Source organism: Trichomycterus rosablanca, chromosome 2, assembly GCF_030014385.1.
Source record: "Trichomycterus rosablanca isolate fTriRos1 chromosome 2, fTriRos1.hap1, whole genome shotgun sequence".
NCBI lineage: Eukaryota > Metazoa > Chordata > Actinopteri > Siluriformes > Trichomycteridae > Trichomycterus > Trichomycterus rosablanca.
The window spans coordinates 40,563,663-40,578,645 of NC_085989.1; the positions used below are offsets into that span (position 1 = coordinate 40,563,663).

Below are 14,983 nucleotides of genomic sequence, written 5' to 3' on the forward strand. Positions count from 1 at the left end.
AACCCAACCCCATTAAACCCCAAAATACTTGTTATTGTTTCTGGTTAAGTTCATTCATTCATTGTCTGTTTCCCACCGCTTTATCCTATTCCAGGTCACGGTGGGCAGTGATGTATAAAGTACCGAAAGGCCATACTTGAGTAAAAGTACAAGTATCTAACCAGAAATTTACTTTGATAGAAGTAAAAGTCACCTTTTAGAATATTACTTGAGTAAAAGTCTAATGTTTAATGTACTTAAGTATCAAAAGTAATTTGATATAAAATGTACTTAAGTATTAAAAGTAGAAGTAAAAGTAAATGTTTTTAGTATAAATGGAAGCGGTCATTTAAATATAAAGATTGTTTTTTAAGCCAGTAAACCACCTTAACAATTAACCTGTTTTCTTCCTTTCATCTGAACATAATTAACTGTTCACATCACCTGTTTACAATCACGTCATTATTTAGTTGTTTTAATTTATTACTAGCCCTAAATGTTCTTGTTCCAACGTTTTTAGAATGTGAGTCGATGTAAATGTAAGAAACACTGCATCTATTTTATTTGCATTTTCTATACTGTCCCATTTTTTTATTTGGGTAGTATATTTCAATAACAAAAAATAATTTGGGCATAATTAATTTAAAGCAAAACTCAAGAGAGTATAACAAAACGTGTGGCACTTTTATCCCTTTAATGATCTGTTCAACCATTAATTCAAATCAAGTAAACTAAGCTGTATTTAAATAATATTCTTTGGGGCCATATCTACTCACTGAATGGCATGTGTTAAACAAAAAAAATATTGGTATTCTTACTTTAAGAAAACACCATTTCTAACTTGAAGCCAACAGCTGAAAAATAATTAATAATAAGTTGGATAAGTTGAGTTCTTGTTGAGATCATTAAAGGGTTAAAGACGTGCTGCATGTTCCTCAGCACCATGAATCTCTCCTCTGCCGGTCTAATACAGAAGTTATCTGAGGAACTATTTGTCCGCAGGTGAGTTTTTAAAAATAATGGATGTGTCTTCATTTGTTTTGCAGTCAATGAATTCCAAACAAATTTAGTAATCGGTAAAAGTGGTAGGTGGATATCTGAACAATGTTCATGCTAATAATATGAAAAAACCGCTGATGCTGCAGCTTTAATTTGTTAATCATTGTTAACTTACATCAGTGTGTTGGACAGGAAGCTTCTGAAATGTCCATATTTGCGTGTCTTTGGGTGAACGACGCACTTTTAGAAAACTCCGATAGCGTTTAGAGAACGTTTGCACATGCGCATTAATGTGTTAATGAGGCAACAGTGCTCTTCTCTTGGAAATCCCACTCGCCCACTTTCTAAACCGCTTATCCTAATCAGGGTTGCAGGGGAGCTGGAGCCTATCTAAGCTTTGGGTTTTGTATATTCTGATTGACCTAGCAAACTCTTAATAGATAAAATTAAGAGTGGATTTATAATGAAAATAAATAGTAAATAAAATTAAATAAATTAAATATAAGGCGATAAAGAAAAGGAAGGATGACCTGTGAGGTGTTGCAGAAGTCTATGAGCAGCAGGAGCAGTGTTCAGTGTGTGAGCGGTGTTGTAGTCAGTTGTCAGTTGCAATCCAAACAAATCCAGCCTGATCTGCTAAGGTGAATGGATTAAAATTTCTCACACACATGCAGACACACACACACACACAAACCTCAGTATTATACACTAACAAACCACCACATTTATTATGCAAAGATGACAATTTGTAATGATGTAGCACCTTAAGACATAAAGCAGAGTTGTAGATGAAAGGTCATAGTGATTTTATCTCCATCTAGATGCATTACATCATTTACAGTTTATAGAGCGAAGCAAAAAAGACTTCTTTCTCTATACATCTTTATATTAGCATATTTAATAAATACAGTTTTATATATTAATTCTGCAAATAAAAAATAAGATTGAGATATTACCACTGGCTGGGAAAATTTCCCATAACAAGAAGAATTCACGGGCGGTGGCTTGGTGAGTAACACTGTCACCTCACATCAAGAAGGTCCTGGGTTCAATTCCCAGGTGGAGGGGTTCGGGTCTTTTCTGTGTGGAGTTTGCATGTTTCCATCATGTCTGCATGGGTTTTTTCCACAGTCCAAAAACATGCAGTAATGTTAATTTAAGATATTAAAGTCCTCCCCAGGTCTGTGTGGATGTGTTTGCCCTGTAATAGACTTTCCAGGGTGACCCTGAATAGGATAAAGCAGTGGTAAAAGACAAAAGTAGCATTCATGGTCAATGTAAATGAGCTTTCTAAAATTCTCAGGGACAAAAATGTGAAACAATTTATGAATATAAGAAAGCCACAGAACCATAGCGAACGTCATAAAACATCCCTGTACAAATGCTTCTATCTGCAAGTGGTACCACAGATGGAACCACAGATCATGTCTGAACAGGTGTGTCACACAATATTTTATAAATCCTCTTAGATTAATAGAAAACCAGCAGCCATTTAGAGAGTTCTAGCTCTGCTGACCTGAAAGGAACTGGAATAATGAGCACCAGCAATTATCTCTGTTTCTATACACCTGAAACTTCTCTACTAAATAAAAAGCACTAACTAATACTTGCACACAAACATTTGGACAAATCAAATGAAGCAGAAACAGAACTCTTCCAGATTATTATTACAAGAACACAACACAAAAACCGGGAAGTATGGTGGTGGGAGCATTATACGTAGTATGGAGCAACTTGTTTGCATTTGGTAAAGCGAACATGAAAGGAACCTATTGGAGCAGAATTTAAACTGATCACCAAATAAAATCTGGATTTTTAATAGGAAAACAATCCCAGACAGGAGCTCATTGTCACAGAACCCCCCCCCCCCCCCCCCGAAGGCACTACTCCTGAAAACAAGGAGGTCCTGGGCCCTGCGGGGCAAATTTAAAGTCATTTAGAATGCCTTGGGGCAGGCATGACAAAGGCACTGGCACGCAGGCCGCTGACGGAAAACCAAAAGCACCAACGGGGGGCACCGACGAGAGACCAGAAGCGCCATCGGGGGGCGTTGACTTGAGAACAAAAGTGCCATCAGGGGGCACCGACTTGGATCGCAGCATCAGTTGCGAGGCGTCCGGAGTCAGCTGCGAGGACCCTGGCGAAGAGGCATCCGGAGTCAGCTGCTTGGACCCTGAAGTGGCGTCCTGAATCAGCTGCTTGGACCCTGAAGTGGCGTCCTGAATCAGCTGCTTGGACCCTGAAGTGGCGTTCTGAATCAGCTGCTTGGACCCTAGAGGGTAAACTAGTGAAAACTTGGAACAGTTTGACTCTGACTGGGTGGCTGGAGGACCCGAGACTACAAACAAAGAATCCATGGTCTTCTGAACTGCTAAATTCCCTTTAGCACAGTCAGAGACCGACAAACTAGAAACTAACCGAAGTGGCAGAGGACGGAGATACACTCGACCACAAGGAACTGGAGCCGGCGAAAAAACAAAAGAACCCCTTGAGCCTTTGGGGTCATTACAAGAAACAAAACTGAACTCGCAGTCAAGACTGGCTCCTAACATAGATGTGGGACGGTCACGAGCATTTTGAGCGGGCACTGGCACGGGCACTGGCACCACATCGGCAGTGGGTACTGGGGGAATTTTCACATCCCCAGCAGACACTGGATGCCGGGCATACGCTACAGTGGGCGCTTTGCTGCGTGGAGCGTCTCCAATGGGTAAGGGAGGTTTCGCCAACTTCCCTATACCAAACTCATATGGGTTCCTTCAAACACCTTAACCGAGTTCAGCTCAGCTCCCTTCTCAGACCAGAGCTGCCTAGCCCATTCTTGCGCAGCACACTTCAGCTTTGACATCATAAACAATACCTTATGTGTTTCAGTAGGCTGAGGGTCAAGAAGGTCTTGCAGGTAGAGCTGGCTCTGAAGAAGGAAGCCCTCAACCCAAGGGTCGCTTCCATCATAGAGAGCTGGCGTACAGAGCGGAAAGGTCTGAGGAAACCTCATAGAGACAAATTCAGGAAACCCTGGAACAAAATTCATCTCGCTGCGTCCTAAGAGGGGAACTATTATGTCACGCGGGGTCTAAGACAGGACAAAGGGGCGGACACACACGCAGAGATGTAACAAAGAAACAAAGGATTTATTAACAAAAACTAGGCATACAAGGCAAAACTAGGCAAACAAGGCAAAACTAGGCTAACCAGGCAAAACAAAGAGCTAGCGTAACATGAGCTAGAAACATAGGTAGCATAACATGAGCTAGAAACATGGCAAGTAACAAGAGCTAGGAACATGACTAGTAACAAGAGCTAGAAACATGGCAAGTAACAAGAGCTAGAAACATGGCTAGTAACAAGAGCTAGGAACCAGGGAGCAAAACAGGGTTAAGAAACCTGCCAAACAAAACAGTCACCAACAATGCCAAAATAGTTCCCTCCGTCTGTCTTCCAGCCTTCCTCTTTCATAGAGGGCAGCTGGAACTAATCAGTCCAAATGAACCAATCAGTGAAGGGTGTGGCAGGAGACAGTGTGTGCATTGTCACACACTGCTGCTTGCCAGACTTCGCTAAAAGTTGACAGATAAAATAAATTTGTCTTATAGCAACAGTCAAACATGTTGGTAGTGCAACACATGTAGGTGTTTTGCTTCATCAGGACCTGAGTGCCTTGCTGCTACTGAGGAAACAATAGATATCATCCTATATTATAACATTTTAAATAGATCATTTGTGCAAACACTGACGTGAAGGCATTATTAGTTTTATAGCAGCATAAAACAGCAATTTACTCAGAAGTGAATGATTAATTTGCTTTATTATGAAATCTGCAGTCCAGTCCATCTTTTTTGTCATGGAATATGTGCAGTGTTGGGATCCATCTGGTAGCTGGTTAGTTTGGTCTGATGATTTATACACCTAATTTAAAGTCTATTACTTGTAACTGATATGTTGCAGACGATAATAGAAGTCAAGGTAATAAATGTGTTGCGGCGATTGTTTATGTCTCAGGTGTCCTCGGCTTTGTCTGTGAAACTTTTGATGAAAGGCTGGATCAGCTATAAAGATGAATGTATGGAAAATCACAGCAGGGAAGCACCAGTCACAGGTAAGTTTATTTAGTTACCAATTTGTGAATATCAGCAGCCATTATAAGAGCACCTGCTGATTAGATCAAGAATGAACTCTTAGGTTCTTCATTAAGACCAGCGTAGTGGGATATCCATCAGGCAGACTTTTTTATGATTTGCATTGATTTAGTTTTAATTAAAAGTCAAGTCAAATGTATTTGTATTGCACTTTTTACAATAGACATCATTTAAAAGCAACTTTACTGAATCCAGGACCGACAGACCAAAAACTGTGTTAAGCAAGCCGAGGGGTGACAGCGGCAAAGAAAAACTCCCTTAAAATTACAGGAAGAAACATTGAGAGGAACCAGACTCAGCAGGAACCCACATCCTCCTTGGGTGGCCTGGAGAATAGGATTTACACAGATCATTAATTTGAATTAATTAACACAGAATTCATTGAAACTAAAAGTTATAACTAGCACAAAAAATTAATAATAATGTAAATAATTGGAGTCCAATCTGTGATAATGTACTTGTAATGTAATCCGTAGTGATTTCCTGAAATTTTTGGTGCAAACATGCCAGGTTCCTGTCATATCCATAAGGAGCTGCATTGTTGGCACAGTAGTTAAAGGGCTGCAACTCAGCAAAGAATTGTGTACATCTGCATCTTCTGCTAGTCATGTTATAGGTGTGTACCCAAAAGCCCTCCACTCCACAGGAGTTGCTTACTCAACAGCAGTGGCAACTGGGTGGTGGCAGGGTTTAACCCAGTAACCTTCTGATTACTAGTCTAATACCTGAATGACTAAGCTATTTCTGTAATGCTTACAAAAATAAATTCTTTGCTTCTTTGCTAAATGCTTAGCATGTTATCATACTACAGTTGTTTTAGGAATAACTAACAAATTGCTGCAACAGCTCAGAACAGCTAATTACTACAGCCAAAAATGCCACCCTTCAAAAGAAAATGTCATATTTTAATGATAAACAGTCCACTCCACAATTATTGGCATCCATGTTAAGGTAAAACATTGGGGGTTTTTTTACCAAAAGCACATTTGTCACTATTATTTAAGATATCCTTTATGTGTCATATATACATATACAGGTGTACAGTACAATGAAATTCTTTCTTCACATATCCCAGCTTGTTTGGAAGCTGTGGTCAGAGCACAGGGTCAGCCATCGTACCGCGCCCCTTGAGCAGAGAGGGTTAAGGGCTTTGCTTAAGGACCCATATATATATATATATATATATATATATATATATATATATATATATATATATATATATATATTTAAAACGGTGAGGGCAGGAGGAGTAGTAATTGGTCATGTATGAACAAAGCTTTAAGGGAAAGAAGATTTTCATGTGATGATGTGAAAGCAGTGGTGCATCAATGGCATCAGTTCTTAATAAATAGAGTTTAAAAAAGTGCGGAAATGTTTTGAAGAACCCTCGTGTATATCTACAGGAGAAGATACAGGAGAATTTCTCTTAGTAATTCTGAAACATTGGAAAGACAAGAGAACACACAGTTTAAATAAGGGAAAGTGTGTAGGCCTTCATTAAAGGATGTCTACAAAATAGCCACTCATCTGAAAATGCTTGTACCTACAGTTAAGGCAAGTAGTAAATAGTTCCAATCTACTGAAACTGTTACAGACTTGCCCGTTTGAAAACCCAAGTTTGTTTTAGGCCCTTAATGTAGATTTGTTGTAAAAAGAAAGGTAACTACACTGAAAATAACCTTATGCCTACTGTTAAACAGGGTGAAGTGTTTGTGATGTTATGGAATTGTTTGCCTCCAAATGCTCTGGGACTCCAAGAAATACCAGGACTTTTCAATTTACGATTCAGGATTTTAAATCATATGTGTCTGCCTCTGCCAATAAACTAAAAATAGGGCATCATTGGCTCTCCTAGCAGGACAGTGATTCAAAACTTATGTCCAGATCAACACAAAGAAATGCTTTACTGAACATAAAATCAGGATTCTGCCATGGTCAATTTAGTGCTCTTATCTAACCTGCATAGAAAACATGTGGAGTGACCTTAAGAAAGAAATACACTAGAGAGGACCCTGAAGGATCTAGAGAGATTCAGTATAAATTAAATTCCCTCTCTGACCTTCTAAGGTGGTATAAAAGTGTTTAAAAGAGAGGTTGTACAAATTATTAAATGTAGGGGTGCCAATTATTGAGGAACATTCTTTTTGGACAAAATGTACCTTATTTAAAGATACGATTTTTCTTAATGTGAGATTAAGCTAATTTACCAAAAGTGAATTTCATATAACCTTTTTTACTGATCCTTACAAGGGCTGCCAATTATTATAGAGTGGATATTACATATTAGGTAATGACAGTTCATTATCTGTATCTCTTCTGCAGGGCTTGTATGTAACAGGACATTCGATAAATATGCCTGCTGGCCGGATGGGCAGCCCAACACTACAGTGAGTGTACCCTGTCCCAAGTACCTGTACTCATATCCAGCAGGTGAGAACATTTGTATGTGTGTGTGTGTGTTTAAGGTGATACTGCAATTTAAATACCAGATATACACCAATCAGGTATAACATTATGACCACCTTCTTAATATTGTGTGATTCATTAGACCAGGCCACCTTCCTTCATTGCTCCGTGGTCCAGTTCTGATGCTCACGTGCCCATTGTTGGCGCTTTCGGCAGTGGACAGGGGTCAGCATGGGCACCCTGACTGGTCTGCCTTGGCCTTGGCCACCCATGACCCTGTCGCCGGTTTACCACTGTTCCTTCCTTGACCACTTTTGATAGATACTGACCACTGCAGACCGCCCCAGAACACCCCACAAGAGCTGCAGTTTTGGAGATGCTCTGACCCAGTCGTCTAGCTGTCACAATGCTGCCTAATATATCCCACCCACTAACAGATGCTGTGATAAAGAGATAATCAGTGTTATTCACTTCACCTGTCAGTAGTTATAATGTTATGCCTGTTCAGTGTAGTCAACTCTGTATAGTAACATAATTTTATAAATGAAAAGCACAGTAAAACTGGATGTGTGTGGTGTGTCTGTGTCTTCTGCAGTCAAGCATGGCTTGGTGTATCTGGACTGTGATGCAGATGGTCAGTGGGCTAAGCAGAAGAACACAAGTGAGTGTGAAGCAAATGACCTGGCCGAGACAGATACGGTAGGTCCAAAATAAATTGAGAAAATTATAGTAAAACCTTAGCATCACTGCTGCCATGGCAACACAAATAATCATCATATCTACGTTTGTGTTTTTTAGCAATACTATGGAAGAATTCTTAGTAAATTTAGGGTCATATACACTGTTGGGTACTCCCTCTCACTGGGGGCGCTGGTGCTGGCACTGGGGATCCTGGTGGCATTCAGGTAATTCAAACTCTTAACTTTATTTGGTAAAACAATACATTTATGCTCATCCTCTAACAAACTCCATTTGGTCCATAATGGTACAATTATGGTTAACATTATTGGTATTCTTGATTGTTTAGTATAAAATACATTATATTCAGATATAAGTGGACATATACGAACTTTGTATCATTAGAATTTTTTTATTGCATCAGAGATGTTCACAAGTCACAAAATACCAGACCGAGTCAAGTCAAGAGTCTTTAGGCTGGAGTCCAAGTCAAGTCACAAGTCTTTAGACTAAAGTCCGAGTCAAGTCACGAGTCTTTAGACTAGGGTCCGAGTCAAGGCACGAGTCAATATAATATACAGTACATAAAACATATATTGGAAATGTAGCGTAGAAATAAACAAATAATATGTAAGTTCAGATAAAAAACAACAACAGATTAGCAACTGTATTTTGCCGTTTTACTGAGTGCCTTTACTTTCCTAGTCATTGTGCAAATGAATGTAATTTCCTTAACAAAAAGGTACCAGTTAAAAGCTTAAACTGATACGTTTTGTTAACCACTGCTTACCTTAGCTTATGTTCTTTCAGATGCTTTTTAATTTATAACCGTGTGTTGTCCCATTAGGAATATAATCCGTTATTTTGTAAATGTGCTAATAATTAAAAACCTCCAAACTTTTCCCGGTTGTGAAGTAAAACACGAACATTAGAAAGCCAATCAAGCGTTTCATTAACACATCATCTATGTGACGCTGCAAACTAAATACATGCAATTAACAGCATATCTTACTAACAATTAAAATCAGAAGGTCTGATTGGTTCAGAAAAGCGATCTTTCAGCACATGCTGACGCTAGCGACTCTTGTTGTTTACGAGTCATTTTTTTGCGAGTCATGAGTCAAGTCTGAGTCATTTGAAACGAGTTTGAGTTGAGTCGAGTCGCTGTGTTTGCGACTTACGTGCAAGTCGTCCCCATTTCTGTATTGCATGTATTCAAGAAAAACATTGACCTGCCAACATATATGTAGTCATTTCAATAAAGAAAAATAGGGCGGCACGGTGGCTTAGTGGGTAGCACTGTCGCCTCACAGCAAGTAGGTCCTGGGTTTGATCCCCAGGTGGGGCGGTCCGGGTCCTTTCTGTGCGGAGTTTGCATGTTGTATAAAAATTTATAAATCCAAGTAACCACAACTGTAAATACCATAATTAGAACTATTTTGTGTACCTCAATTATCAGGGCAATGGTAGCTCAGAAGGTTGTTCTGGGGTTGTTTAAACCCCTACCACTGCCAGTTTGCCACAATGGGCCACTGAGCAAGGCCCTTAAGCCTCAATAATTTACTCCTACCTAGTTGGTCCACCTTGTAGATGTAAAGTCAGAGACGATCGCTCATCTATTGCTGCTGTTTGAGTTGGTCATCTTCTAGATCTTCATCAGTGGTCACAGGACGCTGCCCACTGGGCGCTGTTGGCTGGATATTTTTGGTTGGTGGACTATTCTCAGTCCAGCAGTGACAGTGAGGTGTTTATTCACTCATACCAGCACAACACACACTAACTCACCATCACCATGTCAGTGTCACTGCAGTGCTGAGAATGATCCGCCACCCAAATAATACCTACTCTGTGGTGGTCCTGGGAGAGTCCTGACCATTGAAGAACAGCATGAAAGGAGGCTAACAATGCATGTCGAGAAACAGATGGACTACAGTCAGTAATTGTAGAATTACAAAGTGCTTCTAATGAAATGGGCAGTCAGTGTAGAAACAAGGAGGTGGTTTTAATGTTATGGGCAATCAGTGTATAATATGTATATATGGTCTACTCCTTTTCATGTCATTTCATTAATGTGAAATTCCCATGAAACACGTAGTTTCTGACACAATATTTGCAGACATACCCGGCATAACAACCTGCCAATTATAATTTAATGCATTTAAGTAGGCTTCTGTATTTAAAGAGGAGAATCATTATTCACACTTTTTCTTGACCACTCCTCCTTTCTGTGGTCAGCATTGGACCACTAGATGTAAGTCTATGGGGATACTTTGGCACAAGAAAACAACATCAGTTGACTACTAGGGGCTAGCTGGGTACTACTGACCAGGCTTGTCTCCTGGCATAGACACATAAGGGGGGTGGCAATGGCTTTGGAGGAAACCTTAAATGGAAGGGCTATTAGTCTGTAAGTTTCAAAGCAGTTACCTTTAGCTAACCCGTGACAACCTCATTGATTATTTCTTCAAATTGCCAAATGTGGACACAGTTCTTGGACTTTATGACTGTCCTTTGATGTTTTCAGGAGGCTGCACTGCATGAGGAACAACATTCACATGAACCTGTTTGCCTCCTTCATCCTGCGAGCCCTGGCCATCCTCATTAAGGATGCCTTGCTAGAGAGAGCCAACCTAAATATCAACCCTGTCACAACCACAGAACTCGAGATGGAGCTGTTTGTCAAGAATGAGGTCAGAACCCACCACTTTTTATTACATTTTAGCATTGTCTTTGTTCTGTAGAATTAAGTGCTTAAACACTCCTGCTCAAGGTATTGGCTCAAGGTGTTGGAGTAGTTAGTTGGCAGTACCTCTGCCATTTAAAAGCCTTTTTCTATAAGTATCCATCTATAAGTATCCATCCTGACAAGAATTATTACTATAAGAAATGTGACATTATATGGTCGTTGAGTAACTATTTGCATTAATGATAAATAATAGTAACATAACATAATATACTCTGTACTAATTTGTATTGTAGGTCTTGCAGCCGGATGTGGGCTGCAGGTTTGCTATAGTGATGATGCAGTACAGTATCATAGCGAACAGCTACTGGTTGCTGGTGGAGGGCATCTACCTGCACAACCTGCTGGCAGTGACTGTGCTGACTGAAGGAAACCACTTCAGTGTATACCTTTGCATCGGATGGGGTGAGACATTTACGAATGATATTGCCTTATAACTGATCAGATTTTCATTTTTTCATAGCCAGGTACCACTTTTTCAGGGTTGCCACCTATGTCTGCCAAAAAACCTGGTCTTATATAGAACCAATTTTGTGTGGCCAGAATTGGAACATACTGCCACTCTGCTAGTAATTTCTCTTGACTAAATGGTGCCACCACAGGACATCTTAGTTGCAATATACACTGATCAGCCATAACATTAAAACCACCTCCTTGTTTCTACACTCACAGTCCATTTTATCAGCTCCACTTACCATATAGAAGCACTCTGTAGTTCTACAATTACTGACTGTAGTCCATTTGTTTCTCTACCTTTTTAGCCTGCTTTCACCCTGTTCTTCAATGGTCAGGACCCCCACAGGACCACTACAGAGCAGGTATTATTTAGGTGGAGGATCATTCTCAGCACTGCAGTGACACTGACATGGTGGTTGTGTGTTAGTGTGTGTTGTGCTGGTATGAGTGGATCAGACACAGAAGCGCTGCTGGACTCTATTAGACACTCCTACCTAGTTGGTCCCACTTGTAGATGTAAAGTCAGAGACGATCGCTCATCTATTGCTGCTGTTTGAGTTGGTCATCTTCTAGACCTTCATCAGTGGTCACAGGACGCTGCCCACGAAGCGCTGTTGGCTGGATATATTTTTGGTTGGTGGACTATTCTCAGTCCAGCAGTGACAGTGAGGTGTTTAAAAACTCCATCAGCATTGCTGTGTCTGATCCACTCATACCAGCACAACACACACTAACACACCACCACCATGTCAGTGTCACTGCAGTGCTGAGAATGATCCACCACCTAAATAATACCTACTCTGTAGTGGTCCTGTGGGGGTCCTGACCATTGAAGAGCAGCACAAAAGGGGGCTAACAAAGCATGCAGGGAAACAGATGGACTACAGTCAGTAATTGTAGAACTACAAAGTGCTTCTATATGGTAAGTGGAGCTAATAAAATGGACAGTGAGTGTAGAAACAAGGAGGTGGTTTTAATGTTATGGCTGATCGGTGTATATCACCTTCATCAATGGCTGTTAATCGAGAATAATGTTAAGAATAAATAGTAGATACAGTGCAATTGGGCTAATTAACTGATTGCCTGATGAAAAAAAATGTGGGAAGCCAGAACGGATTGTAACAGAAACTCTAGCCCATTGAAAACCCATTGAAAATGTGCGTAAATCACCTTCTTGTGACCTTTTTTGTGTTGGCTCCTTGGTATAACCATAATTGAAATGCCTAACCACCTTGAGTGTTTGTCCCTAAAAGGCTTTTGTCTCAGCTGATCAATGCACAAAGTTATAATAGCATCTAGTGACTTTTACTTATTTTACACCTTTTACATTATTAGTTGGCATGGTGGTTTGTTTTTTTGTTTAGTAGGATTTTAACGTCATGTTTTACAATTTGGTTACATTCATGACAGGAATGGTAGTCACTCATTACACAAGGTTCATCAGTTCACAAGGTTATATCAAACATAGTCATGGATAATTTAGTATCTTCAATTCACCTCACTTGCATGCCATTGGACTGTGGGAGGAAACCGGAGCACCCGGAGGAAACCCACACAGACACGGGGAGAACATGCAAACTACACACAGAAAGGACCCAGACCGCCCAACCTGGGGATCGAACCCAGGACCTTCTTGCTGTGAGGCGACAGTGCCGCCCTGGCATGGTGGTAAAATCAAAATTGAAATTTAGCTTTAGCTTTGGGCCTGATGAAACAAGACCCAAAGTTCCAGTTTTTAATCAGTATACAGAATATCCCAAAAGTCTTGGGGGTCATCTAGATTTTTCATTGAAAACTGTGAGACGTTTCTTTGAGTTCGTTTTAGTCAGTAGTGGTTTGCGTCTTACAACTTTCCCAGTGATGCTGTTTTTATTGTGATATTGTTTGTTTGTTTGTTTATTAGGATTTTAACGTCATGTTTTACACTTTGGTTACATTCATGACAGGAACGGTAGTTACTCATTACACAAGGTTATATCAATCACAGTCATGGACAATTCTGCATCTCCAATTTACCTCACTTGCACGTCTTTGGACTGTGGGAGGAAACCGGAGCACCCGGAGTAAACCCACGCAGACATGGGGAGAACATGCAAACTCCACACAGAAAGGACCCGGACCGCCCCACCTGGGGATCGAACCCAGGATTTTCTTGCTGTGAGGCGACAGTGCTACCCACTTAGCCACCGTGCCGCCCTGGCATGGTGGTAAAATCAAAATTGAAATTTCAACTCAGCTTTAGCTTTAGGCCTGATGAAACAAGACCCAAAGTTCCAGTTTTTAATCAGTCCACAGAATATGATCCCAAAAGTCTTGGGGGTCATCTAGATTTTTCATTGAAAACTGTGAGACGTTCCTTTGTGTTCGTTTTAGTCAGTAGTGGTTTGCGTCTTGCAACTTTCCCAGTGATGCTCTTGTTTTTATTGTGATATTGTGTACATTGACCTTAACTGAGGCAAGTAAGGCCTGCGGCTCTTAAGATGTTAATCTTGGCTCTTTTGTGACCTCCTGGATGAGTCATTGAAATCACATAAGCGCTTAAATCAGATTACTGAACACCTCAACATTTATTAAAGAAAATGAAGCCTTAAGTTATGAATGAAACACTGTCATGTAACGCAATCTTTCTCTCTTCTACAGGAGCTCCACTGATCTTTGTCCTGCCCTGGATTATTGTAAAGTATATTTACGAGAATGAAGAGTAAGTACATGATGAATCATATCAATTATGTTCTGTATCTGGGCAGAGATTTTCTAAATGACTCTAGAACAGAGATCACCATAACTGAGTCAATCACTTTACGGCTGCAGTCGTAAGCATTTCAGTTACATTTTATTTTAAATAAACTAATTTTAATGTAGTTTATCACTCAATGAGTCACTCGTGTGGCATGGTGGCTTAACAGGTGGTGTTGGTGCTGCACAGCTTCAAAATTGAAAGTTTAATCCTTGGCTTAAATTTTGGTATATGTGTCTGTGAATGTCTGACATGTCTGCTTGTATTTTTTGTCCAGTTTCATCCCATTCCAAGAAATGTTTTCTAGAAGAGAGTGTGAAGTGGTGTATGTGTATAGTGCTTTGTGGTGTCCAGGGCATAGTTCTTTCTTGCAGCCAGTGTTTCCAATTTGGGCTCTGACCCTACAAGTGACCATATTAGGATGAAGTCATTACTTAAAATAAATGAATTATTACATGTATGTTTTTATTGTAAACAACCTGTTGATTTAATTATACGCTTGACAGGTGGGCGACCTTTAGGCTCATTCCAATGAATGTAAAGTAGTAAGGGTTGCTGTATGTATATTTATTACTCTCATTTTTTCCTTGCAAGTGTATGTAAATGTTTGACATCTGATATTTATAAAGCTATCAAAATGAAACTTCATTCTCAAATTGGAAGCATATTTCACATGCAGACGTGACCTGCAAGATTGGGACATTACCACAGCTTAATAAATATGATAAGTTTATAATGTCTATGCTAAAAATGGGTGGTTTCATCTAGTTTCTTAGTATCCGAAATGTCATTGTTAAGCTGTGATTAGCAGTTTGTCCATTGCAGATTTATTAGCAAAATGTTTCA

The 14,983-nt window shown here is 40.0% G+C and overlaps 1 protein-coding gene across 1 annotated transcript in view; it reads left to right on the plus strand.

The window, feature by feature from the left end:
• Positions 1-14,983, plus strand: part of gcgra (glucagon receptor a) — a 148,004-nt gene that overhangs the window by 110,365 nt on the left and 22,656 nt on the right. Inside the window, exons 3-9 of the mRNA XM_063015746.1 lie at positions 4,981-5,077; positions 7,440-7,547; positions 8,119-8,222; positions 8,322-8,428; positions 10,726-10,891; positions 11,181-11,349; positions 14,041-14,101. Of these exons, the coding sequence (XP_062871816.1) occupies positions 4,981-5,077; positions 7,440-7,547; positions 8,119-8,222; positions 8,322-8,428; positions 10,726-10,891; positions 11,181-11,349; positions 14,041-14,101 (812 nt within the window). The remainder of the gene's footprint in view (positions 1-4,980; positions 5,078-7,439; positions 7,548-8,118; positions 8,223-8,321; positions 8,429-10,725; positions 10,892-11,180; positions 11,350-14,040; positions 14,102-14,983) is intronic.